The 26,867-nt window shown below is 37.2% G+C and overlaps 4 protein-coding genes across 8 annotated transcripts; 2 read left to right on the forward strand and 2 right to left on the reverse strand.

The window, feature by feature from the left end:
* The first annotated feature begins 4,677 nt into the window (after positions 1 to 4,677).
* On the forward strand, positions 4,678 to 8,879 carry LOC120012903 (two-component response regulator ARR2-like). 3 transcript variants are annotated; one of them, XM_038864460.1, is made up of 7 exons: positions 4,678 to 4,868; positions 4,937 to 5,120; positions 5,617 to 5,769; positions 5,867 to 6,247; positions 6,671 to 6,747; positions 6,953 to 8,143; positions 8,255 to 8,329. In XM_038864460.1, the coding sequence occupies exons 2-7, from the start codon at positions 4,949 to 4,951 to the stop codon at positions 8,327 to 8,329; spliced, it is 2,049 nt and encodes a 682-aa protein (XP_038720388.1). In that variant the 5' UTR covers positions 4,678 to 4,868; positions 4,937 to 4,948. The 3 variants fall into 3 exon arrangements, with proteins under 3 accessions (XP_038720388.1, XP_038720387.1, XP_038720389.1); XM_038864459.1 differs by lacking the exon at positions 4,678 to 4,868 and having other exon boundaries at positions 4,949 to 5,120; positions 8,255 to 8,879; XM_038864461.1 differs by lacking the exon at positions 4,678 to 4,868 and having other exon boundaries at positions 4,949 to 5,120; positions 8,258 to 8,879.
* A 924-nt stretch (positions 8,880 to 9,803) lies between these two features.
* LOC120013266 (leucine-rich repeat extensin-like protein 3) lies at positions 9,804 to 10,887 on the forward strand. The gene has a single exon (XM_038865019.1). The coding sequence runs from the start codon at positions 9,997 to 9,999 to the stop codon at positions 10,501 to 10,503; it is 507 nt and encodes a 168-aa protein (XP_038720947.1). The 5' UTR covers positions 9,804 to 9,996; the 3' UTR covers positions 10,504 to 10,887.
* A 2,224-nt stretch (positions 10,888 to 13,111) lies between these two features.
* Positions 13,112 to 14,452, reverse strand: LOC120013337 (GATA transcription factor 15-like). Its single transcript, XM_038865117.1, has 3 exons — positions 13,981 to 14,452; positions 13,741 to 13,884; positions 13,112 to 13,650 (listed from the first exon to the last, which is right to left on the reverse strand). Exons 1-3 carry the CDS (start codon positions 13,996 to 13,998, stop codon positions 13,387 to 13,389), a joined length of 426 nt encoding a protein of 141 aa, XP_038721045.1. The 5' UTR covers positions 13,999 to 14,452; the 3' UTR covers positions 13,112 to 13,386.
* A 1,422-nt stretch (positions 14,453 to 15,874) lies between these two features.
* LOC120012781 (protein FAR1-RELATED SEQUENCE 11-like) lies at positions 15,875 to 23,664 on the reverse strand. 3 transcript variants are annotated; one of them, XM_038864275.1, is made up of 6 exons: positions 23,282 to 23,664; positions 23,028 to 23,146; positions 21,437 to 22,429; positions 20,577 to 21,020; positions 18,037 to 20,504; positions 15,875 to 16,270 (listed from the first exon to the last, which is right to left on the reverse strand). In XM_038864275.1, exons 3-5 carry the CDS (start codon positions 22,403 to 22,405, stop codon positions 19,674 to 19,676), a joined length of 2,244 nt encoding a protein of 747 aa, XP_038720203.1. In that variant the 5' UTR covers positions 22,406 to 22,429; positions 23,028 to 23,146; positions 23,282 to 23,664; the 3' UTR covers positions 15,875 to 16,270; positions 18,037 to 19,673. The 3 variants fall into 3 exon arrangements, with proteins under 3 accessions (XP_038720203.1, XP_038720204.1, XP_038720202.1); XM_038864276.1 differs by lacking the exon at positions 23,028 to 23,146 and having other exon boundaries at positions 23,405 to 23,664; XM_038864274.1 differs by lacking the exon at positions 23,028 to 23,146.
* Positions 23,665 to 26,867: the final 3,203 nt, after the last annotated feature.

Raw genomic sequence — 26,867 nt, forward strand, 5'->3', positions numbered from 1 at the left:
GCATTGGATGAAACAACTGTACATACAATACATCAAACGGTTTGTGTCTATGGAATCAACTATAATGATTCCAATAACTCCTAACCTAAGTCCTATCCCAATAACCAAAACCCTTGTGAGCCTCCATTGTCAATTTGTCATGTTTTGCTTGGGCTTTTTGTGTTGATCCGTGATAGGGGATGTCAATCAATCAAAGGTACACTACACGTAGTGACTACTACAATTGGGCCCCCAATGACACTTTCAACCGATTTGAGTTTTTGAGGGGCCGGGCCATACACCTCCTTACGCGTTGATCCACTGAGTCCGTAACATTAGGCACTCTTTTACTCAGGTTGGACCCGTTTGCGCTACAAACACAATGGACATTGGACACCACCACGTGGCCCTCTGATGGTGAGCTGTGGGTCGTCGAGCACGTCATGTCTCCGTTTGATGATGTGGACCTGTCGTGATTGTGGGCCCTTTAGTGGGCTTCTCCATTTGTTAATTGTTGCTGTATAGCTGGATCTTTGTTGTAAATTTCAGGATTGCAAAGGAAAATATATGGAAAAAAATAAAAATAAAAATTTCTATGTGACTATATGTCCTTTACTCTCTTGAATTTCATAGCGTAAATATTTTAATGGAATTTATGCATAATTACATGACTATTTTTTCTAACCATTTAACGACACCATATAAATTTGACCTTTGAACATTTGATATGGGCTTAAACTCGTACCAACGAGCCCATACGGATAGAAATTTCTCACTTTACGACATGATAAGTTAAGCCTAAACTCAACATGTGATCACAGGGATATTGCTTACAACTATTATCACCAAAGCATATTATTTACATTAAGCGAAATTATTCAAAACCTTCCTACAAAAAATAAAGTCGTGTATATTATCATTGAACAATTCTATTAATGTCTTTTCAAATCTCGTCCTCCACTATCTCATTTGGATTTTCAGCTCCTCACTTATGCCAACATGTCCAAATATCTTGCATGATCTTTCGGTAATCTTGTCATTAATTAGTGACGACATAGCAAATCAAAAGAAATAAATGATGAAGTCAAGAATAATCTTATACCAAAAGAGAAGTGACACAAGGGCAAGAACGTGCTTCTTGTTAGTGTGTCTGTGTGTGTGTTTTTTTTTTCTTTTTTATAATTCAAGTTATTTTGATGACCATATGATAGCACCATGTGAGTGCTAGTGCATTTCTTACAAAAGACCATGTGGGGTTGGTATTAACTTGCTCCTCCATTTTCCATATCAATCAATTTAGATGTTTGAGGGACCAATTTAAGGGCAAATTTTTGGCAATATTTATGTTTTCTTATTCTTTTTTTTTAATTTTATTTTTGTTTAGTACTTCATATCAAATCAAACACCTATAAATGAGTTGTGGCTTGAGATGACATTTATCAATGTGGGACACCAACAAAGAGAGAAAATTTAGGAATGCATAGAATTAAGAAATTTTTAAGATTTATGTTCTCACGTCATATTGGCGTACACAACTAAATGGTAAACAAGTAAAGGTCCAACTCCGTTCATACATGTGGGTATAAGTACTTAGAAGGTGGTTTAAGAGAATAAATTTGCGCTTGCCTATGACTCAAAATGGACAATATCATTTCTATGGGGTTTGAACTGGATTTTCTAACGTGGTTTTAGAGCAAATATTCAATCATATGGACATGACTTACACCCATGTCCACATATTGGGTATTGCATAATCGAGCTCACAAATATGTGAAATGACAAGACTTGTAGGGTCTCTTTGGTAAGGGATTTTTACAAATATTTATACTAATTGCTAGTATAAATGCTAGGCTCCATCCACATAACATTTTTAGTGCACGTAATTCGAGAGATTTTGCCTAGCATTTTATTGTCTTTTTGAAATGGTACAAATTTTAAGCATTTTAGTAGCATTTGCCTAATATTTGTCTCTTTTATCCCCATTATTTGTTCTTATTCCTATTATACCCCGATTATTGTTAACGCAAGAACAACCAAGCTTATTCCTAATATAACCCGACTATTTATTAAATATCGCTATTTTTATAAATTAATTAATTACTTAATTATATGTTAAAACAAAATTAATTAATTAATTTTTTAAAAAATTAATTATCTTTATTTTATTTTAATTAATTATCTTTATTTTATAAATTAATTTTTATTTTTAAGTACATTTATATATCTCTATTACAATTAGAATGCATAATAACCCTACACGTAATTTGTCACAATATGCCATACAACATAATTATTACCAGTAAAAGTTAAACCAAACACTATCAAACATCCATTCAGTATATCTACTACTAAAACATTCATTCACCATAATTTCTACTAGCATATCTGCTACTTTGAAAAAACTTTACCAAACTAGATTATAGTCTTATATTGAATTGACATAACTCAATTGAATGGTGTATAAATAAATATATAGCTTATCTCACGCATATGATACGTTGTATAGGCCTAATACTTACGATAGGCATGGGATAACAAAAGCAAGATAAAAAGGACAATAAGAAAAAGCTGATGGAACTTTTTCCAACTTCCACGATAGGCCACGTGGCGGGGTGTTGGGTCACCTATAAGCCATCGCACGCGTGGACAATTGTGAAGCATATCTCCTCCACGAAAAAGTTAAATCCCATAAATAAATAAATAATTTCTTAGTTTTACTTTTTAATAAAGCTTCACAAGTTACAGTGTTGGGCCATTGGAGCTCTCTCTCAAAGCCTATAAAAAGGTATCGGAAACGGCGCAGTTTCATGGTGTGCGAAAGACTTTTGTTCATCGTAAGATACAAAAGGGACACAAAGGAATATACGGTCGCAGTATGCTTATATACACTTTAGCCAGGTCGCAGCTTTCTTTGCAGTTAAAGCATGTTTTATTATAATTAACACTCATTATTATTCACTAAAAAGTTCAAAAAACACTAAAAAAAAATAGTTTAACTATTTTGAGGTTTTCACTTTTTTTTTTTAAAAAATAAATGGGTTCAAATGTTTCCGTTGAAATATTTATGTGTGCATATGCCTAATGACATGAATTTAGATTCATATTAGTTGTATAAATGAAAATTTTATATAGTGTAGATTACCCAAAAAATACTGTAAATCGTTTTTCTTTAAAAAAAAACTCTTAAATTGACATTTTTTAAATAATTATTTTCACACTATTTTCTTGAATTCAAACCAAAGATATCTTATCCGAGTAAAAGGACAGAAGACACGTGTCGGTTTGGGGTAAAGGAAGGATTTTTTTTTTTGTTTTGTTTATTGTTGTGTTTGTAAATTGAAGAGTTATCATCAAACAAAGGCTTAAAAAGAAGAGCGTGAAAGCCTGAAAGGAGATGCCCACATTTCATTCACCACGAATCCGTAAGGATCTGTTTCTTGTATTCTTTTAACCTACACCATACTACTAGGTCATAGCTCATGCAGGTGAAAAATAGAGTTTCTATAAAATTAGCAAAACCTTAGAGATATACATTCAACTGGTTCTAACTCTCGATTTTAACATCCATACTAAATTTAGAGATATAATCAACTGAGTTATTGCTTCGTTATTTTGTCATATTTTGTTTAAAATTTATTCATCACTTGATGTCACCATAAATTGAAGGTCTAGAAATTTATGTATCCGTATATGTATATGTGTCTGGGCAACCAAATGTGAAAGGCCAGTCTTTGAACATATAAGTGGAAACCTAAACAATCTCCACCTTCTTCTCCAAGTGGTTTTGTGTAGCAACAATTGCTTCAAACAAATCATCTTCTCATTTTCACAGGTACAAAATTTTCAAAGAAACATAATTAGCTTTCATTAATCAATCCAATTAATTGAGCACATCAATGCCTGCTTTTGGTGCCAAATATTCAATCAAGGAAAATTCTTGAGAAATATAAAAGAATATTCTAGTAATTTTACTGCTCAATGCGAAGTTAATTAAATTGGCATAATTTTGAAGATTACTAATTAATATTCAAATCCATATAGAGTTGTTTTAAAGAAGTGGGTTTTTTTTTTCAAATCCAAACAACTATTTAAATGGTATGTAGATTATTAGGTTTTGCTCAAAATCTATAACTTGAAAGTGAGGGAATGTTGTTGAATTTTGAATGTGCTAGGCATTTGATTTTGTTTTGGTGAAATTTAAATGAATTTTTCTTATTTCAACTAATAGAATCCAAATAAATTTTGAAATCAATTGACTCAATAATGTTCCCTAATTCACTTCAAATTATTTTTTCAAACCCCTATCTTGAGAAACTAGAAGGTAGTATAGTAAAACAATACAAACATCTAAAATACATTATCGGAAGGTTATGGATTCGATTCTTATTGTGATAATCATTTGTGACTATAAACTAAATTTTTATCAATTTATCATATCATTATATGAGAAAATGATGTACGCGGGTCCATTGAATGTTGAAGGGTAGAATTTATGGTGTCATTGCAGTTAAAAAAGAAAAGCAGATTTATATTTTTTATCAAAAAATAAATAAATCAACGTTGAAGTATTGCTGCTGCTGAGGTGGAGTTGGTTAACTTCATATGTGAGCTGGATCCACTCTTCAAGGACTGACCCACTTTTGAATAATTTTTTTTTTCAACTAATAAAATAAATTAATAACCCAATCAAAATATTCAAAGAATTCCAGGAAAAAATTTGAGCTTTGAAGCTGATACAAGCCATGTTTGTTTCAACTTTCAATCCCATATCATATATATAATACAAATAATCATCTTCTCTAATAATCCAAAATCTCCCTTCTTTTCTTTCAAATTCTTCACGGACTCAACTGGGTATCCTTTTGATGCCAAGTACTAGTTCAAATCATGTAAGTCACTGATTTTTTGTGGTGGAGCTCTTAGTTTGTTTGCTGATTTGTTGAGTTTCGAATCATAGTGTTCTTGAGCAATGAATCTGAGTAACGGCAGAGGATCTATGTCAACTGCAAGCTCGAGTGCATCTTGGAAGGCCGGAGATGTCTTGGATCAGTTCCCGGCGGGTCTGCGTGTTCTGGTGGTTGATGACGACCCCACTTGTCTCATGATCCTGGAGAAGATGCTTAGGACCTGCCTTTATATGGGTATTCTTTATTGGAAATTAACTTCAATTCTTACTCCTGATTTCATTTCCTCTTATTTTTGTCTCCAAGAGCTTTTTTTTAGATAAATTGTCTCCAAGAGCTGATTTTGCTTTTCCCTTTTAGTGTCTGGTGAATTGTAATTAGCATGTGACAGATCATTTATTAGTTTTATTGAGTCTGAGTAAGATTTTTGCTCTCGATGCGTGGTACTGGAACCAATCTGTAATATTTGGGTTTCAATCATGTTTTGATCAGGTAAGAATTTTACCTCAAGTTATTGACTCATAAATTATAGTTTATTTTGTATAGTCTTTCTTAAAATTTGGAGTCTTTAGCCAAGTATTAGATCGGGTAGAATTTGATTTGTGCCTCCTTGGATAGAGAATCATGTTTCCTTTCGCGATTTGTGTGGAGTTTATAAAGATTTGAAGATTTTTGCTTGTGTTATTTGGTGAGTGTTTCTTCATGTAGTCTGTGTTGGGTTTTCTTTCTTCAGTTACAAAATGCAATCGAGCGGAAATTGCATTGTCTCTGCTTCGAGAAAACAAAAATGGGTTCGATATTGTTATAAGCGATGTCCATATGCCAGACATGGATGGTTTCAAACTCCTGGAGTACATTGGGTTGGAGATGGATCTGCCTGTTATCAGTAAGTTCACATTTCTCTCACTTGACATGATTTTTCTGTCTTGATCCTCAGTTGCTTCGCACGCTTAGAGTGTAACATACGATGTGCTATTGTACAGTGATGTCTGCGGATGATGGGAAAAGCGTTGTAATGAAAGGTGTGATTCATGGTGCCTGTGACTACCTGATCAAACCAGTTCGAATTGAGGCACTAAAGAACATATGGCAGCATGTGGTTCGGAGGAGAAAGAATGAGTGGAAGGAAGTGGAGCATTCAGGAAGTGCTGAAGATGGAGATCGGCAGCAAAAGCCATCCGAAGATGCAGATTACTCATCCTCTGCAAATGAAGGCAGTTGGAGAAACTCGAAAAAGAGGAAGGATGAAGAAGATGATACAGAGGAGAAGGACGATGCATCTGCATTGAAGAAACCTAGGGTCGTTTGGTCAGTTGAGCTTCATCAACAGTTTGTGGCAGCTGTCAATCAACTAGGCATTGACAGTACGGACATCTTACTAATATCTTTAACATACTTTATGCTCGTTTATTGGCTGGCCTTATTTACATATAGAGTACATCATATCTCCACAGGTAGTGCTTGAGAGCTGGTTTAATTAGCAATTGCATTGTACAAATTTAGTAAAACACCCTTCTTCAGGCATCGATGCATACCTTACGGAGTGCTGTTTGATATATCTATGTTTTATTATTTGGATCATTTGCAACACACTTTAATTCTTTCCGGAATTTTTAATCAACCAAATTGGGTTTTGTGTTATAGGTTAACATTTTCCCTGAAAATATTGGTAATTCAACCCATATGTAGTGCTTTATGAGGTGTCTCTTAAAAGCTTTGCCTTGACTTTCTACACATTGGATTTAATTTTTCTTCTCTTATGCTTCTAAATTTGATGTGTGGTGCAGAGGCTGTTCCGAAAAAAATTCTGGAGCTGATGCATGTTCCTGGACTCACCAGAGAGAATGTTGCTAGCCACCTCCAGGTTGGTAATATGTTATAGGACATAGAAAATTGAAAGATTATGTGGAAACAGGAAAACTTGTATCAAATTGCTACCATTCTTCTGTTTTGTTTTCTCTCTCTTTTCAAATCATTGGAAAAAACAAGATGCACATTGCCATCATTTACCTTTTGACTTCGTGGCTTGTTTTCCTTAGCGATTCTCACTAATGAACTTTCTGAAGCAGAAATATAGGTTATATCTGAGGAGGCTAAGTGGTGTGCAGCACCAGGGCAATATGAGCAACTCTTTTATCAATCTCTCAGAAGCAAGTTTTGGGTTGTCTCCACTTGGTGGGGGTATTGATTTTCAGACTCTTGCTGCCACTGGTCAACTATCAACCCAGAGTCTTGCCACTCTCCAAGCTGCTGGACTTGGTAGGTCATCTGCCAAACCTGGCTTACCCATGCCCCTTGGTGATCAAAGGAACCTTTTTAGCTTTGAAAATCAAGAGTTAAGATTTGGTGCGAGCCAACAACAACATATGAGCAGCAATAAGCAAATGAACTTAGTTCAAAGAATTCCAGCAACTATCGAGCCAAAGCAGCTTTCCAACTTGCAACGTACTGCACAGCCTCTCGGGGGCATCAATTTGCTAGTCAGTGACCATGGGAGCCAGAGCAGCCCGAATAACTCTTACTTGATACAGATGACTCAACCACAATCGCGAGGGCAGATATTAAATGAAAATACAGGTGCTAATGGCCCCCGGCTACCATCATCCATAGGGCAGCCTTCTATATCGAATGGGATTGCTGGTGGAGTCCTAGTCAGAAATGGGATCAGTGAAGAAGGAAGAGGGACAGGGTACAATGCGACAGTTCCTCAAACATCTTCAATGATGAATTTGCAATTGAACCAGACAGCGCAGCAACTGCCAGGAAATAGTTTTTCTCTTGGAGGAAACCCAGCTATATCGAGTCTCTCATCAAAGGGGGAGTTTCAAGAAGAGGTTAGCTCAGACATAAAAGGATCGGCAGGATTCATGCCAAGTTATGATATTTTTAGTGATTTGCGTCAGCATCGATCCCATGATTGGGAGTTACAAAACATAGGCGTGACATTCGATGCTTCTCAGCATTCAAGCTCTCTGCAAGCGAACTTTGATATGGCTTCAGTTTTGGCTAGTCAAGGGACTTCATCTGGTCAAAGGACCAGACAGGTCAGGAACGTATCTGCTGTGGGGAAGGGAATGTTCTCTATGGGTGAAGGAAACGGACACGCCAATGTACAAAATCTCAGTCAGCATCTCAATACCCTCCCTGTTGAAAATCCAATAAGAGTCAAGGCTGAAAGAGTTCCTGATTCTAACTGTCAGACTAGCTTTTTCCCCGAGCACTTCGGTCAGGAGGATCTCATGAGCGCACTTCTCAAGCAGGTTGGTTTCTTTCTCTGTAATTGTGACATACTGTTTATTAAACATTTGCGCATAACTCTCACATTTCCAAGTTCACATATAACTAGTTTCAAAAAATCTTCATTTCCCCAGCAGCAAGAAGGAATTGGACCGGCTGAAAATGAGTTCGACTTTGATGGGTATCCCATGGATAATATTCCTGTGTAGGACATGCTTCATATTTCTATTTAAGATAGCAGTTTTCTGGTGTACATACTGCTAAAGATAATTCGGCATTTTCCTTCCGCGATCGAAGTTGAGATCCACGTACCATCATCCTCATGTGCAGGGTTACTTTGTGAATATAGCCTTATGCTTGTCCTGCTTGAACATAAAAGATAAGACTAATGGAACTTGCAGATGAATTAATGGTGCCGGAAGAAATTTGCGAAGCATGTAGGATACCACTGCATGATATGCGAAGGCATGCGTGCAAAGTTTTGACTACCTGGTCATCGAGATGTAGAAAGAAGGAGGTAATTTAGGGCGCTCGGGTTTCTTTTGGCATTGCAAACATTTCTCTAGTTGTGGGGATGAGTTTTTTTTCTTTAGATAGTTGGAGAGACTTTAGGAGCTTTTCGGATTTCTTATTCCCTTTCTGTTAGTTTTTCTTTTCATTTCCTGTTTGAGAAATAGACAGACTGTTATGTACATATTGCCATGTGATGGCTCCTAGACACAAAGTCTAGTTATTCTTTATGGGTGTTGTGTTTGTCTACTTCGCATGGTACAGCAAATTTGAGAGTGGAAAGTTACATTATTGAGAGGAAAGTCTAGCTAACCAATCCAGCTATAGATGTTTAGACTTTAGTGTGACCACCGTCAACCGAACCAGCCTGGAAAGCTCAAGTGGGCGGCGACCATGTCTAATTCTGCCAAACCTAGCGGCACCAGTTCTTAATTGTTGATACCAAAACTAAACCAGCTGAAGATCATCCACATACATTTTGTTGTTCACACTCACATGGGATGCTATCATGCTACGAGAATGTTGAAACAACTTGGCCGCGTCCACTTCTGTACTTGAAACCAATATATGAAGCCAATCTCCACGTGGAAGTTGCGTCTTCCTTACATCTGCAATTCTCGCACTACGTTGCAGTCTACCACCCAATCTAATCCCTCCACGTCTGAACATTTCATGCACCAAAGTCAAGCCCCTCTATCATGACCATTCAAAGTTTCACCGTTACCAACTTTTACCTTTTCCCAAGGGTTATTTTCTTTAAACATTCTATGTAAACCTAAATTTAGGCTTGCACACACCTAACACACGTAAACTTTTCACATAAAAATAATATAAGTTAGGTCAAAGTGTCAAAGAGTATTACTCTCAATTGAAAATCAAATTCAATATCTTCTGAGTACATACGAACGATTTTGTTCAAAATGACTCACCATAAAGTTACCATTCAAGTGGTTAACACTACCTCTATTTAAATAGTTATGATAGGGATCCTACTTATTGAGTAGTACGCATAGAATTTCTTGTACATCTCATAAGACACATGGAGCTCACGAATTCACTAGAATCTTATAAGTCCAACTCACAACTCGACAATTCACATAGCTGGAATAACAATTAGACAATTAAGATATTAATTGTTGGGAGGTTTATCATTTTCCCTGTTTAAAAAAGGTGCATTCGCTTGCGTGGTGTTTAGCTTCAAAGACCACATAACTGAGACACCCTCTTTAACACTACTACTCCTCTCACCTGCACTCATACTACCTTTCTTTCTCTCACACTTTCCCTTCCGTTTTCTCGAGAAAAGTTATTGTTTTTCCTTAACAAAATCATCCGATCAACACCTCTATTGTTGATTTCTCAAACAATGGAACAAATTAACAAAAGGACGCTCCTCTTACTTCTGATTTTCTCTTCCTTAATATCCTCATCAATGTCGAATTACGCGACTTTGACTAAAAAGTACCAGATCGAATGCACAATGTGCTCATCGTGCAAAAATCCATGTGGCCAAGACCCCCCACCGCCGCCGCCGCCGGTACCAGTAAAATCTCCGCCGGCCTCCACAACCATCTGTCCGCCGCCCCCGTCGCCGCCGAGCTCAGGCAATTACTACTACTCTCCACCACCTCCCTCTCAATACAGCTACTCCTCTCCACCACCGCCACAAGGCGGAGGCGGTGGAGGAAGTTACTATTATCCTCCTCCACAAAATTACGGGCCTGCACCGCCACCACCAAATCCAATTGTGCCTTACTTCCCTTTCTACTATCACACTCCTCCTCCACCATCTAATTCAGCACCTGTGAAGTTGATTTGGAGTTCTGTGGGATATGGTGTTGGTTCGGTACTTGTTTGGCTCTGTTTGTTTTGATGGAAAGTGATAGAAAGTGAAATAATGAAACAGATTGACAGATCTGAAAGATAGGAATGGAGAGAGGCGTCGAGACTGGGACTTGTCAACTTTACGAGAATGGCCTCCATTGAACCGAACCGAACCGAACCGAGCTTGGAACTTGGAAGTCAGAAGTTTACACTGTAAATAAGGTATTTGTGATTTGTCAAGTGTTTTCGATCTCTCTATCTCGTCCTCATGCATTCTCAGTGCAGAGTGGTCTGTAATTTGTTGACAATTTAATTGTACTTATTTTTGTTTCTTCGAGTACTAATTGGAAAATATATGTAAAAATATGAGTTTTTCCATCCTAGCAAAATATAGAAACTCATTCGGAATAAAACACTTCTCTCTTATCGATCATTAGCGTTTGTGACCTACTTCAATCTATAGCATGAAGCTCTGATTCAATTAATCAAAGCTGTTCCTAAGTTATATTATACCACTATAAGTAGGGGATGGCAAAAAATTAGTCAAAGTCGATTCTGGATCGGACAATAGCACGTGTTTACGAAATATTTATATGTTTGAATCCTAATTCGAATTGGATTTCAGACATATTTAATGGATAAAAATCATATTGGTTTAAATTTGGACAAATAAATCAAACATGAATTTCAAACATATAATTTATGTCTAAATTTGATTTAATTTGGGTAAGACAAATTCAATCATCTGGACCTAAGTATAAGTGCTAAATGAGGTATTAGTATATGGCTTAACTATTAAAATAGCATTTCAAGCTCAAAAATTTTCACTCGAAAGAGAGTACTAAATGGATTTATAGTGATTAGTCTTAAATCTAACACTTTTTAAAGAGAATAACAGGTTTCTTAAAAAGTAGTTCAGAGCGGAGAAACATAATTGGGCTTTATGTTAAATAATTTGTTGCTAACACTTTTCATTGGAATCAATGAATTTTAGGTCCGCATTTTAGCTCTTATATGGCATACGTAAGTTTCTAAAATGTTTAATCGAATTAGCTTATACACGTAAAAATGAATAAAATTTCCATGTAAAAAAGATTTAATCATACTAATATTAAAGAGTTTAGAATTTTGTTTTTGCGATGGAGAAATATAAAATTCGCCTTCAAATTCAATCACCCATGTCAAGAGAGATTATAGAAAGAAAGCAGGGTGGCGTGGTAGTGTAGTGTGTTGACGAGGAGCGTCGTCAATGATTGCACCTTTTCTTCTCTTTTCCCTTTTTCTTGTATGGGTTTTCGCGTTTTGACGTGTAGTGATGCCCTTTTTTTTTCTTTATGAAAAGAATACACCCCGAAAAGAAGTAGACTATTGATTTACCAGAAATGATTCTGTCAACATCAATGATAGGAATCTAGCCGCTGATATCTCAATTATTGAGTTTGATGTATATAATTTCATATACATCATTTGGTATATATGAAACTCATGAATTCATTTAGATATTGTGCGTTTAATTCAATAATTAAAATAATTATAATATCAATTGTTGAGATTATGCGGCGACATAAAAAGCAAGAACACTTATGTGAGGATGACAATTTGGATATTTATAATTTTACGTATTTTAAGAAAAAAAATGTTGGGAAGGAGACAAAAATATTGTGATAAATAGCTGGATGGCACGCGTTGTGATTTGTGAGTGATGGGTTGGTGATGTGGGATTGTGGGGTCATACTTAGTGGGCACGGTATCCTATGCAATAAAGGGCACTCACATTTATTTTGTCTAGCCCTAGTCCACCTTTGGATCCATAAGCTGAGCCTAATTGTCCAAAGCCCAAAATTGATAGACTGGGCCTCAATACTATAGGCCCTCACATGAAGCCCCATTGGATACATAAGCTGAGCCCAACTCAAGACTACTTGTTTTGGACTTCTGCTAGCATACCGGCCGTGGCCCAGTAGAAGTATTTAGGCCCAAGCCAAGCCTACCCGATATGTGAACTCTGAAGCATGATGTGTCATGTGGATAGACAGAAGACAGGTGGCCTGGACAAGTGGTAGGCGTTGTTTGGATGCATGTGTTTGTGGTGACAACTCAGGGTTTAATGGATTAGGGAGGGCTAAAAACCTAAAATACAGCCCTACAACAGAAATAACTACAATTCAATCTATTTATCATTTCAAAAGTGTAGACCCTAAATAGATTAGACATTTATGATTAAAAAATTATAAAAAAACTGTAATGATTTATACTCCAACAATCTTATTAACAATTGATTTTTTGATTGATTATTGATGATTACATCGGTTATTTCAATTTTCTATTTGAGAAAATACATCAATTATTTCAATTATCTCAATCGGTTCCAAATAAAATTTTTTAAAAATAATCAACCAATCGATTGATTTGACGATATATTAGATTTCTACCGTTTTCATCCCTATACTCCAGGGACGTCTACATCAATTCTGGTAAATAGGGTTGCCTGTAAACTAATACATACAAGAATCAAAGATCACCCTTCCTATCTCTTCAATTGACCTTTTTGGCTATTTTTTTTTATGCCTTTGATTTTTTCATTAAATAACACTGCATTATAAAAATCCTTTGGCACCCACCAAGAATACTACACAGTAGCACAAAGAGAATAAAGGTTAAAGGGACAACAAAACATAAATTACTATGTTAGGAAAAAAAAAATTAAATGAAATCTCTACTTTCTTACACTTTCTCCTCCAAATCCTTCCCCTCCAAAACCCCACCATACAATAATACAATACAAGAAGTTAGTAATACTAGAAAAATAACATAAACCCAACAAACATTACAAAAATTGCAGAGCACATAAGCCCAACCAACATTTTACAAATTGGGTTTTGAATTTTTGGCTTCTTGATATTTCATTATTCCCCAAAAAAGAAGAAAACATCTAGGCATAAACAGAACCACAAGACAATGCCATCAATAGCACAGCAGCCTGTTCTTCCTCTCCTAGCTTCCTCCGTTGCTTCTCCACCGTTGATCTCTGCATCATCACATCCCTACCCAGTGCCCACAATCTCTGCTTCAATCCATCACCAAGCTTGTTGTTATTGGCTTTTCTGGCTTTCTTTTCGTCTGTTTGTCCCTTGTTAGGACCCAAAATGACTCTCCTCTTCTTTCTGCTCCTGATCCCACAAGCGTTACACAGTGACTGCAAAAATCAAAATCCAAACACGATCAGATAGAAGAAAAACAGAGAAACCATGATCTGGGCTGTTGTTAGATCATGATCACAAGTTACCTTGGGACCAGCTGGACCGCCTCTCCAGAGTGGAGTCTTGGTGGTTCCACAGTCAGCACATGTCTTCTTGCCTTGTTCGTTTGGACTCCCTATGGATGGTTCTCCATCGGGATTTTTCCTATTTGTTTCCTCGGACTCTGATCCCTGCAAGAGAAGCCAAAACCTGAGATGATCAGCATCAAGGTTTGGATCGAAATCTAAGCTTCACTTGTGAACGAAACAGAGAGCAAGATCACTCACTATTTCACTTGGATCCATTATTTTCACTAGCTATTTTGAAGATCTAAGAGAAACCCAGATGAATATAGCTCGATAGCTCTAAAGGGTGATCACGATTTGGAGCTAAAAAGCCTAATGATCAAGACAAACTGAGATCGGATTCGTAGACGAAGAAATAGATTAGAGTGACGAAGAACCTAGAGACAGGGACAGCGAATCACGGTTTTTCGGTACAGTAGTGCGCGAAATATTGATTATGGAAATGATCGACGTCGACTCACAATACACAGAGATACAGTAAGATCAAATGATTGTAGAAATGAAAGAAGACTATCGAAATTTGGCTTGATTTCTTAACCTAAAACAAAAAATTAAACCAACATATACCTGGAATGATCTAGAGGGAGGGAGAGAGAGAGAGCGGAGTGTATTGAGTGAGAGACAGATAAAATGAGGAATCAAGACCGACACAAATATGCGCACAGACCCGCACACGTCCCCACACAGCAACAGCAGAGCAGATTTACTATGAAACCCTAACCCTAAAAGGAAATGACGAAAGCGCCCATTCTTTCCAAAATTTGGATTTTGGCTCGCAAATGGGCGCCATTGAATTGGTTTTTTGGCTCCCAATTGGATATGTTAATACTTTTTATAGTCCCAAATTGAATTGACAAAACCCAATTGATTGATATATAAATGACGATTCAATTAGTCTCACACAAGTGATGTATTTTTTGGGTCGAAATAATTCAGATAAGAGAATAACGAATAAATCTATGTAGACATTTAGCTTAGAGTGAATACAATATAACTTAGAGGTATTTGGGCCGGATTTTCTAACTGTATTTTTTTTTTTGGAGTAGTGAATGGACAATGAAGGCCTTATGAAGTTATGATTAGGTATCGATGACATGTTTCATGTCTACCATTTGACTTTTGGGTCAAGCCGAAGGTACAACAAGTACGACACCACCACTCTCTCTTTATGTTGTCCTTACACTTTAACACAAATAGTAAATTGTGATACTGTTACTACCAACTTTCTTCAACGTGGAAGATTATGAACATCATATGATAAGTGGCTCGAAACTCAAAAGGGTTTGGATTAAATATTCATATCTTAATTTGGTCAATCACATTGAATGGAGTCAAAAGTATAAACCAATATCAATATGGTATTTGCAGGATAAGTTATGCTAAAAAAGGAAAAGGGGTGTTTCCCATTGCTCATATTGTTAAGAGGGTGAGGATGATAAGGTTAGTTGCCGACTAATTTGAAAATAAATTAGCAACAGGCTAATATGATTGTTTACAAATGTCAACCACTCGATGATAGCCTAGTTGTTTATCTCTTGGTGTCCGAACTTAGAGCATAATAAATCTCACTCGAGGTCAGGAGTTCGATTATGGATTTAGGGTGTAATGAATCTCGCTCGAGGTAAGAAGTTTGATTTTAAGCTAACACACTTATTTTCAAGTGGTTTGTGCTGTGTCTCACCCGGCTTAACCCTTCGGGCGAGAAAATGAAAAGTTGGGCTTTCTGATTTACGGGCATGAAGACACAGAAACAAGTGGCATTGGATTATCCAAGTAGCTAAACAGAGGCCACTCCATAAAAATGAGAGATTTTGCGCTCATTTTTATTAGTATTAGATACAACAAAGACATGCATGTTCTAAAAGAAGATCACACAATATTCATTTTGTAAGATGAGGAGGTGGTGTGTCCAGTCTCTCAGGTATGTGGTGCACAGCTCCAGTTCAAATGATGCGTGAACTGTGAAGTAATAAAGATAAGAGTAGCAAGAGACAAAAGAAAAAGGACAGATATCATGTCTAAGAGAATGAAAATGAAAGCTCATACTACCCCAATTAATTCCCAACTAGCTAGCAAGGACCAGTTGGGTCTCATCTAATCAAGTATGGACCATCAGCCAAAATTTTCATGTTAAGGGATTTCTCTTCTTACAATAGATGCTTGAAAATTAATTGCAAGGTCCAGTGAATAACGGCCAATTGAGTTTCTAGGATAAATGGTGTTTGAAAGTATTTACTTACCAAGTTGTGACAAAGAAACAAAGCTGCTTGCCATGTAAGAGACTTAGCAGCAGGAGCTTGGTTAAGGTCCCAGGTAACAAGAGCTGGAGGAGGAGATTAGTACCGAAATCAACACATAAACATGCTCCGCAACCATTGCACCAGCTAGTCCAAGAAATGCACTTGCAGCAAGCACACAACAATGGTGTCTTCTTGCTCCCACTTTACACACACTCTTGCCTGTTCCCATCACCGGTGCTTGCCCATCCCAGCTGCAACAATCAGAAAACCCCATAAATATGAGGGATAAAAAACAAAGTTTTTATTAGCATATATATCAAAATTAAATTGGTTTTGATAACTGGCCTAATGTGTGTGTACTTGTGAGCGAGCGGATTCAGCGATGATGAAGAGAATGAAGCAACAGAGGCCACAGAGAATGCTTAAGATTATAAAGAATGAACTAGTTTTGCTGCCCAAGTCTGCTGCTCCTTGAGGACTTGGTGCAAGATCAGCGTGAATGGCTGCTCTTGTTTTATGCTTCTTTTTTTCTACGATTTTATATATAAATTACATATTAATATATATAATTCAAATAAATAAGTAAACTATTAATATACACAAATTAATTAATAAATTATTTCCTTTTTCCGGTTTTAAACCGAATTTAATTTTTCCAAACCAAACCAGAAAAACCGAACCGAACCAAATTAAAATTTTCAGTTGGGTTTTGTTTTGGATTGGTTTTGAATACCCCCAAAATAAGGAAGAAACCAAGGCCCTTAAAAATGAGAATGGATGGTGATGCCCACCTCTTAATTAATAAATTATTTACTTTTTTTGGCCTCATAATGTTGTGTTAAGCTACCTTTCGAATGTTTTTGACATTGCAAGGTCAGAATTGCATACGTTGGGAGTGGCAAATCAAATAAGCATTAGTGGGTAAAGAAGTAAAGACGTGATGTATGCATAAAAGAATATTGTGGGTGGGCATGCATTAAGTGATCTCTACAAGATCTTCCTAGTGAGGAAGGTACCTAATGCATGTCAAATTAACACCCTTTCACCAAAGCTTTTATTGAATAATGGTGTCTACGTTACTACAATAAACCACAAAGGAGTGGAAGAATTTGGGCCAACCTAATTAGGGCGCACACAGAAAAAAGAACAATATGTTACAAATGATTGAACCAGCTGGGAATTTTTCCCTGGGTTTTTACTGGTCTCTTGGGGTTAGGCCCACTTCCAGGGAGGAGTTAGGAGCCCCATTTTCACCCGCGTGAGGCATTCTACTAATCAAGGTCCTTGCCTACTTCTTTTGCGGTCGGCACAAATTTGCCAAACATTGCAAGGTAAGAAGAGGATTCACATTCTCCAGAAAACACTGGAACTAAGGGCAAATGCATGCATATGTGCTAACCACTCTGTGTTCAGTTGTGCAAATATTCATAATGAGAGCGTATAGGATCGAAATTTATGTCATATCAACTCAAACAACCTTATGTCACCATCCTTTATTCTCCTTCTTCGTTTCCATCTAAAGGATTCCATAACCTTAAAGACATTCCATCAGAAAGAACTTAATAAAGATGGTGGTAATCTGATTCAACTTGTCCTTCCTGCACATATTGTGTGTTTCACTTATGCTATTTCCATTGCAGGACATATGGAAGAGATTGAAACCTAACGCATCCTCTTTTTACAGATATTCCTCTGATTTTTTTTTTCCATCTAATATAATGATTGTTTTTTTACCGATCGACAGTAAATGCAAAACTAAGAGACACCCATGAGTTAAATATAATTTTCTAGAGCTCCCTGAACCAGAAAATGACAGAAAAATGACTGTAATGGTGCATCTTAAGTTTCTTCAAACACAAGACAGCAGAAACTTATTCCATGAGCAAGAATCTATATTGAGATTCTTTCTGCGCCCCACAAATATGGCTTGTTGCTCTCAAGTCTCAACACTTGTTTCCAACATATTCTGTTGGTAGCTTAGGAAATCACACCAATATAAACACATATATAGACATACCTGTCTCAGAAATTCTCCAAAGCTACTTCATTTCCATTAATCTTTCGGCATTGCAGTTCAATATCTAGGGAAACATGGCTTCTGAGCAGGCAAAAACTGGGAAACTAGATGCCTCCACCAGCAGCAATCAAGAAATTCCTGCGGACAAAGAACCAAATACGAAAGGCACAACCAACATTACACTGGGGAAAGCTCTGGCGCAGAGAGCACTTTATGGGTCACAGCCACCCCGCCGGAGGGCTAAAGGCAGAAAAGTTGCAAATACTGGTGCCGGATTGTTGCCCAGCAGGCTAAGTAAAGTTTCATTGGCCGATAATCCAGAAGACTAAGGCACAGTAATTGCGCCATTTGCAAAAATCCCAGACTTTAGTAGTGTGTCTAGAGAAGAGAGAGAGAGAGAGAGAGATTGTGGTAACATATAAAAGGAGAGGTAATAAATGTAGAAAAATATAAATGTCCCAAGCATTTGTACATCATTCATCGTGATCAACATTTATAATTACAATATTAAATTGTATTGGGAATTTGGGATGGCCATCAAAATTCTGGGCTTGCCAGAGAAGGTCAAACATATATGTTACCTCTAGCCAATGCATTATAGATTCATCCCTGTGCACAAGTATTTCACTTTCACCACCATGGGATTTCAATAATCTAATTTAAATATCCCACAAACCATCATATAATTCACAATGAGACGTACAAAGGAAAGATATACAAATTTAAAAGGGTATATGCATCCAACCCAACCAGCGGTTTAGCCAAGGCTCACTAAAGGCTAAGTTGTCCTGATAGGTCATATTCAGAAGGTGAGATAAACTATAATGAAATTTAGCTTCTTTAAGAGGATGACTACCTTAAAACCAACCCTCCTTCCCCATTCCAAACCTAAGGGGAAGAAAAGAAACGAAAAAAAGTAAAAACCAAGAAAGCCACAGAAGAAGCAGTACTAATTGAAAGCAGGCTCTACAGGTGAAAGACGACAATTAATATCTCAGAGACACTCAAGCAAGAATAAGAGCAATTAAAGCACATTATGCAGAACATGAGCAAGGAATTATTAGCAACCACAGGAAAATATGAAAAAGAAAATTGACGGCTGGGGACGGAGTTTACCATTTTGGCTGAATGATAACTAAACATGAAATACCGAGTCTTCCCCAGGGAACTTGAAAAAATCAGCCCATGCTTGACCTCAAACATGCTGAAGGCAGATATTGCAATTCCCTGAATTTGAGGTAAAGGTAAATTGAAATAATAAGCCCAGACTTGTCCTCACAAGCTTTGAAGTATAATTCTCAAATGTGTGGCAAATCAAGGTTAAGGTGCAACAGTGGACAATGGAACAAATCCGATTTGCAGATCGAACAAAAACTAACTGATGCATGTGGAAAGGAAAGTCTGTGCCACAGGTATGTCATTTGCAGAATGTGGAATATGTCAGGAACCTCAAATTACACCTCTATATGTTTATATGTGACATTGGGATCTAGGTAAAATTTTACCCTATCAGAAAAGGAAAAAGAAAAGCTATGATTAAATTCAAAAGGACATCCAAAAGATGCCATTACAGGTAATGAATGATGGGTAATGTGATCCTGTTTCTTGTACACCATCTCCAATGCCTCATTCTATTTCTACAAATACCCAAGTGCCTCTCCATTCAGATTATCACTTCCCATTACTGCACAGTCTGAAGGATCATGTCCAAAATGTTCACAGCAAGGCCCAGAACAATGCCTTTGCTTTCTAGTAATATCAACTCCCTCTCTTGATCTTCTCTCTTTCAGCTTTCCCAGAGTGATAGAATCATGCACGGTGCCCATTGTGAAACTCTGAACAATTCTATCAGCATCTTCCACCTCCGGTAAAATTAATGTGTCAGATGGACAACAATAGGCATTGACACCAGGTGCTGGCCTAGGAATGTCTCTAATTCGAGATAATACTAGGGAAATTTGCTCACAAGCAGTCTCCAGGCGTTCCTCTGTTTCAATAGATTCTGTCAAAAGTGAGGAAGCCATTGACTCTAAAAACTGAATCCTCTCAGAGTGCTCTCTTGTTGTTGTAGACTGAAAGGAACACCAGCGGGTGGGGAGATATTGGTCTGGAATATGAAAACAGTTATTAGTTGATAGAACACGTAGGACATGCCGACATAAGATGCCAGAAAACTCAAATTCACGGCAACTACAACTTATGTGCTCTTGACAGGGATCCCAAATCACTTTGCACCCTCCCTCAACTTCAGTATGGTGTCTAATTTGGAAACAACAATCATTTACCAGAAAAGATGCATACTGTGGAGCCAGCACAAGTTGCTCCTGAAGTTTACCAAAAGCATAAGGAGTCAGAACGGTGGCAGCATGGGATTCGATTGGGGAACCCGTTTTCAAGGAAACTTTCTGCACTTTACGTTGCATCTCTTGCTTTGATCCAGCCCGATAATCATCAACAATATCAGCCACCTGCGATAGAAACTATTTTAGAAAGGGTCGCTGTAAAAACTTAAATCAAAGATTAGAAGACAAGTTACCCACTCGCTCCAAGAAACAATCCAGTTGAGACTGAGCGCTCAGAATTTTTTGAATAAAGGCATTAATTGATTCCGACTGACAAGTATTCATCATCCCTGCAAAGAAGTAACGCCTCAAGAATGCTAAACCCCAGAATGCTCGTAGTGCATATAAGCTGACAATGTGCCTATTCGTATGGAGTCCAAATCTATTAACCATCTCAATCCAATCCTCCTCAAAATCTTCCACCAATTCAAGATTATAAATCCGATAAAACTCAGCTTTCCACTCATCATATGATGACCCAAGCAGTACAGAAAACCAATCCGAGAACTTTGCGATGATGTGCCAAATGCAAAAGGCATGCTTAGTTACAGGCATTTCAATAGCAATTGCCTTTTTCAACCATATATTTTGGTCAGTTAGTATTGTCTGCGGAGCCTTTCCTTTCATAAAGCCCAAAAATGTCTGTATAATCATCAACATTGATTAAGTTAAAAAAAAATCCAGTTGCTTATTTGGCAAGAACATGGGTTGATAAATTAGAGTCTTAATAACATATAGGAGAAGGAATTGAACGTCCAATGAAGGCAGCCATACAATTTATCACAATATGCTTATCACAGCACAAAAAGAAGAACAAAAATCAAACCTCTGGTAGATCATGCCATGCATACAAATGCGACTGCAACTAGACACTCCAAAATGAAAAATACACAGATCACTACTAATGTCCTAACTTTTATATTCCACCCAAAACAAAGGTTTGAACTAGACTATGCCCAAGCAAGTTACATGAGTTAAAAAGTAATGTATTATGTAAAACAAGTAATCCCTAAGATAAAATTCCTCAATTACTAGCTATATGCGAATGAGATTCTCACCTTCAATGCCCAGGAAAAGGACTGTATATTTTCATCGCATAGAAGAGCACACCCAAAGAAACATGTCATCCCATAATTGTCTACTCCAATCCATATGCCTAATAACATATCATAGGCATCGAGACGGTGGGTAGTGTCAAATACCAGTGCATCTCCAAATGCCTCATATGATTGAACTGATGAGGCATAAGACCAGGCAATACGCTCCAACCGGTTGTTGCCATCTATTTTGAAGTCATATTTGAAATTGTGATTTTCATCCTTCAGTTTCTTGCACATTGAAATAAGATCCATAGCATCATTATCTCGATTTACATTTCTGAAACTTTGTAGCAGGTTTCTGACATCTAGTTCCGTAAATGGTAAACACCCAAGCTTTACACCTTTCTCTAACTCCATCAATCTAAGCATTTGTCGAACAGACATTCCAGCCTTTGCAAACATGCAAATTCGACTCTTGTCATCAGGAGATATGGCACAGTATGCAGGAAGAAGATGCACTTCATTTGATTTTAGTAGTTCATGGTTGTGGATGTTGCTAAAGCCAGTAACACGCCATTCAGGAACATCAAAATCAGCGCGCTTCACAATGCGCATGTATGCTTGACAACCACAGCGTGATGACTTACGATTCCTTTGCATCTTTCCATCTTCAGATGGTTTCATCTGTGGATATCCACCACGATGGCAAGTGAAATCCCTTCTCGTAACTCCCCGACCAACCCCATCCTTTCCACGAGTACGGTGACGTCTAATTGAAAAGCCACATTGCTTCGCAAAACTACAATAAAATTCATAAGCTGCTTCTTGAGAGACAAATCTCTGTCCAATATATGGAACAAGGTTCACAGAAGTTTGTCGTGACAATATTGTGTCTTCAGGTGTTTCCTCAATTGTTCCAGTATCATCCTGGGAAAAATCAGTGCCATTTTCAGAAGACTCCATCACCATGTTTGTTCCCTCTGACATTCTTTCCACGACAAATCAAAACAACTGCAGATAAATTAGCAAGAGTCATTAAATGGATTCATCCCCAATGAGAAACATAAACATGAAATTATCTACATCAATAAAGAACCGCAGCATATGCCACTTCGTCTTTTGTAGGCTTTAACAAAATGCAAAGCAATCAATTGTCTGCTATTAAAGTTGCTGGGCTCTTTCATTCAGCTTAAGCTTTTGGCATTGATAATTATTCAATATGAAATCAGGTGTAAATGACTCAGTAATATAGTCTTCTTATCAAGGGAATTCCAACTATTACACAATGAATTTCAACAAGATCATCGGGTCTGCAATTGGGTCAAATCCAAAGCACAAGTAGGCTTATACATGAGTTGGCATGCTAGATATTGATATTGTCTAGCAGATTCTCCAACCCTGTTACACCATAACACCAAAGAAACAAATATATCAACTAAATGACATACGGACATTTTTCCCAGATCAATAATCTTCAACAACTCCCACATAATCCATCAACGTATGGAAGCTTTTGCAGCAGAACAACACACCTAATAAAGCGTACTAACGTATTGCATTTATTTAACAAGGTGTATATCTGAAACATTTGATAGCTACGACTTCTCACCAGCATTGATGAATCCTGTCAAGGTCTCATCGAGTCTTGAACGTTACCGTGATCATTTCAAGTACAATGAAACTTCGAAATTCAATCGTATCTTCCCAACCCACGTATCTAAATCGACCCTTGACACACCAAGCAAACACAATATAGCAAATAAATCGCACCCACTAACAAAAAAGCAGAAAATCTTCAAAAAAGAACGCGGGATTGCATAAAATTTTTTTAAAAAAACAGGAGTAGAATGATCATATGCTTACCAGTGCTTTAATCTCAGGACCTGAAATGTTCATCTAACTAGCGAACTGGGTATTTAAAACAAAGTTACAGAGGATGTCATAACGAACTGGGTAATTCAAACAAAGTTACAGAGGATGTCGTACTGGCGACGAAGATTCAGAGTGGGGAGCAAAGCGCATCCTGTGGAGAACGCTTACTATTCTTAATCTTGAGAAGCTATCATGCGCCGCAGTGGTGAACCCCCGTTCATCTAAACAAAGTTATCAAGCGCCTAGATGGTTGGCGGCCGTCGGATCAAACATCGGACTTGTCTGTCGTGTTGGTCCCGTTGGAAATTTAGGGATCTTTGCTATCCTACGCAGATTGTGCAGCGAATCAACTGCTTTGCACGAAAAGCGTGTGTGGGTGGACGTCGGTGTCTTATCCCGGACGCGTATGTTAGAGTGAGACGGAACCCCCAGTGGGCCGAAAACGAGTTTTGAGTTCTTGCAGTATTGGGCCTCATGGATATGTGCTGCGAAAGTTTGGTAGGCCTCTAGGCCCATATTAGTCTCATAGATACTAGAGTTAGTTGGACTATACTAATCGTAAATAAAAAAGGGAGCTGTTATTTGCACACGAACTTAACTTAGATTCATTGTACACATATTTTTTTTAAAATATTTAAATTTACAAAATTATCCTTATATGAAATTACTTAAAAACCTATTTACTTTTTACACCCATATTTCTTTCTCAATGCAATCAAATTAAATTATAACCCTAATATTTTTAATTAAATTTTTTTAACACATAAAGTCTTCTTAATTTCAAACTCAATTAAAGATAAATTAAAAGTTACTCCCAACTTTATATGCTTTGTTGCTCCCAATATCCCAACAGAACTTGTAAATCTTGTCACGAACTCTAAGAGAAATATAGAGAGATAAAGAAGAGAGACAGAGATAAGAGTGAAAGAGGAGAGGTGGTTTTCATTGTTATAGGAGAGGAAGAGAAATGTCAACCATGATTGCTTCTTCTCCTTGTTTGACTGGTTTTGAATAGAAGCACTAGTGCCTTAGGAATAGAAAATTTTATATTTTCAATGCGATTCAATTTTTTTTTTTATTTGGACATTTAGTCGAATGGGTTTTAATCCTTTTTGTTGGTAAGGCATTGACGATTTTTTGATCCTGCATACCCTCTTCACAAATTGACAAATTGATTAAGAGAGAAAAACAAATTTATTTTATTGGATGAAAGGGTAACTTAGGAAGTACAATGTGTGTATTAGATTTTTTCCTTGGGTGTGTTGAGTAGGTGTGTGCATTGAGTTTAACTATGTGTGCAAATAATTGCTCCCAATCAAAAACCTAGTTGGTCTCGTTTAACTTTTTTTTTTTGGTTCTAAAAATGTAGCATGTTCTAACCTTTAAGCCTCTAGGCTCATATAGTGTTCTGCGGACGTTCATATAAAATTTTAACTTACGGATTTTCATCTCATTCGTTGGATCTGATCACGCATAAGATGAGAGGTCACTGTCACTTTCTGTCATTCCCATTATTTTCACTTTGAAATCCTAATTATCATAATCATCGTCAAATACGTTTGTTGAATCAATAAACTCTTTTCTTTAGATAGGTTTGAGGCTTTGAGCTATATAATCCATCACCAATTATGAATATATACTTCATAAATAAAAAAGTCCTAAACATTGTTAATGATTCTCAATTATATATATATCATTTCTCTTATGCGAACATCCGTAATTTATAAGTTAAATACATTCGTTTTTTGTTTATAGCATTGGAGCCCGAAAACAATAGATCCCTTGAAGTTCACTTTTCAGAGCATACAATAAAGTGGATGATTTGTCTAGTGAGAGATAAGGAAAAGGATTTGCTGGAATTATTCCAGCAATTCCACCTCATCTCCACCATTGAATGTATTAAGTGTAGTGTTGTCAAATCAATGTATTTTTACATTGGATGGTGGAGATGGGGTGAAATTGCTGGAATAATTCCAGCCCCCCCTATCCCGAGAGATAATGGTGGGTAATGACATTTCCATAAATTTTGCTTCACATACAATGCTTGTTGTTCAACTTTTTCCCCTGAAATATCATGTTTTTCTGAAATTACCAATACTGATTTTACTATTTGTTTGACTAATTAGTTGGCATTCTGGAAATTAAGTATTTGCTATTTTTTGGTCAAAGCAACCAAGCCCTGTGTATCAGCCTATATATAGAAAAGCAGAAATTTCAGGCCATCCTCTCCTTAACAAAAAAAAGAAAATTCCAATTAGTCAATAAGAATCTTGCTGCAATAATTCATACGTTAATTTTCTCACTGTATCCTCATCACCTCCATCTTCACAAACAGACAAAACCAACCTTTAAATAAACCTTAACCTCCTCAACAAACCACAAAACATAGTCCGAATCTCTCTTTCACGGTCTCAAACGTGTACGTATACATTCAAAACATGATTAATCGCCCGTCAGACGCTATGAGAGAGAAGGAATTGGGATTCCGGTCAACATACGATAACACCGACAGTTGCGACTGCCCAAGGCTTGAAAACGAAGGGTACGACAACCGGCGGCCGGTATCCTATAATGCCTGTAGAACATCTTCTACGTCGTCAATGGTTCCTTCGTGGAATGGGCATCATGATCTCATTATCAATCCGTATAGTAGTACGACGTCGTCTTCGTGGAGTTTTAACGTGGATCCAGAATTGAAACGGCAGCGTAGAGTTGTTAAGTACAAAGCCTATGCGGTGGAAGGAAAAATGAAGGCCAATTTAAGGAGTGGGTTGCGTTGGATAAAGAATAAATGTGGTGCAATTGTGCATGGATACTAATTAAAATACATCTACAAAGAGAGAGGAAGTCTTTTTTTTTTTTAATTACTTTCTTTCTTTTATGATTGATCATGTTTTAATTCAACGATTGTTATATGTTACACATGAGTTATTGATTCAATTATGCTTTATAATAGCCAAACAATATATCTAATGTAAACATAGATATGGTGGGTGTGTTTGGCAATGCCAAATGCACCTTGTTGCAGCTAATTTCCACTGCGTTAGTGAGAAACCCATTTGGCAGTGAGTCGGGTTGGGGTGTTGGCGTGTTGCCGTAACAATTTGCGGTGGAGGGTGAAGCGGATTTTAGCTGCTTCTAAGGGGTTTCACGATGCATTTTTTATGCCGAAAACACGGGGAATTCTCTAATTATGCCCTCGTTTACAATAGTTATTCCAGTTTTGTCCAATCGAAAATAACGCCGGCATTTAGTGGCTATTTTGGCCAGTGAAGGGGTGGAGCAAGTAGAGTTTGTGTTGGACAACTGCATAAATTTGACGAAATGAGTGGCTTTTGATGGTTGTTGATGGTCGGAAATGATTTATGGAGGTCGGGAACTTCGATTCGATAGGTCTCCTATCTCGTTTGATGGCTGCGTGGCTTGTTAGTTGGGAAAGAGGAGTTGGATGAGAATTATGGAATCCATCCTTGATTGATCCGCGACCGACAAATTAACGGGCCCTTACTTATATAGTCCTTATATGCGACCCAGCTAATTAGGAACTGTTAGAAAATGATGGTCAACTATATTTTGA

The sequence above is a fragment of the Tripterygium wilfordii genome, chromosome 13 (assembly GCF_013401445.1).
Source record: "Tripterygium wilfordii isolate XIE 37 chromosome 13, ASM1340144v1, whole genome shotgun sequence".
NCBI classification, from domain to species: Eukaryota; Viridiplantae; Streptophyta; class Magnoliopsida; order Celastrales; family Celastraceae; genus Tripterygium; species Tripterygium wilfordii.

Coding starts and splice junctions, on each gene's coding strand:
- LOC120013337 (XM_038865117.1), bottom strand. Junction 13,651..13,740: donor GCGGTCCAGCTGGTCCCAAG/GTAACTTGTGAT, acceptor TGATTTTTGCAG/TCACTGTGTAACGCTTGTGG.
- LOC120012781 (XM_038864276.1), bottom strand. CDS start 22,405: ATGTCAGAGGGAACAAACATGGTGATGGAGTCTTCTGAAAATGGCACT. Junction 21,021..21,436: donor CCTTTTCCTGGGCATTGAAG/GTGAGAATCTCA, acceptor ATGATTATACAG/ACATTTTTGGGCTTTATGAA. Junction 20,505..20,576: donor TGGATTGTTTCTTGGAGCGA/GTGGGTAACTTG, acceptor TTTCTATCGCAG/GTGGCTGATATTGTTGATGA.
- LOC120012903 (XM_038864460.1), top strand. CDS start 4,949: ATGAATCTGAGTAACGGCAGAGGATCTATGTCAACTGCAAGCTCGAGT. Junction 5,121..5,616: donor TAGGACCTGCCTTTATATGG/GTATTCTTTATT, acceptor TTCTTTCTTCAG/TTACAAAATGCAATCGAGCG. Junction 8,144..8,254: donor TGAGCGCACTTCTCAAGCAG/GTTGGTTTCTTT, acceptor TCATTTCCCCAG/CAGCAAGAAGGAATTGGACC.
- LOC120013266 (XM_038865019.1), top strand. CDS start 9,997: ATGGAACAAATTAACAAAAGGACGCTCCTCTTACTTCTGATTTTCTCT.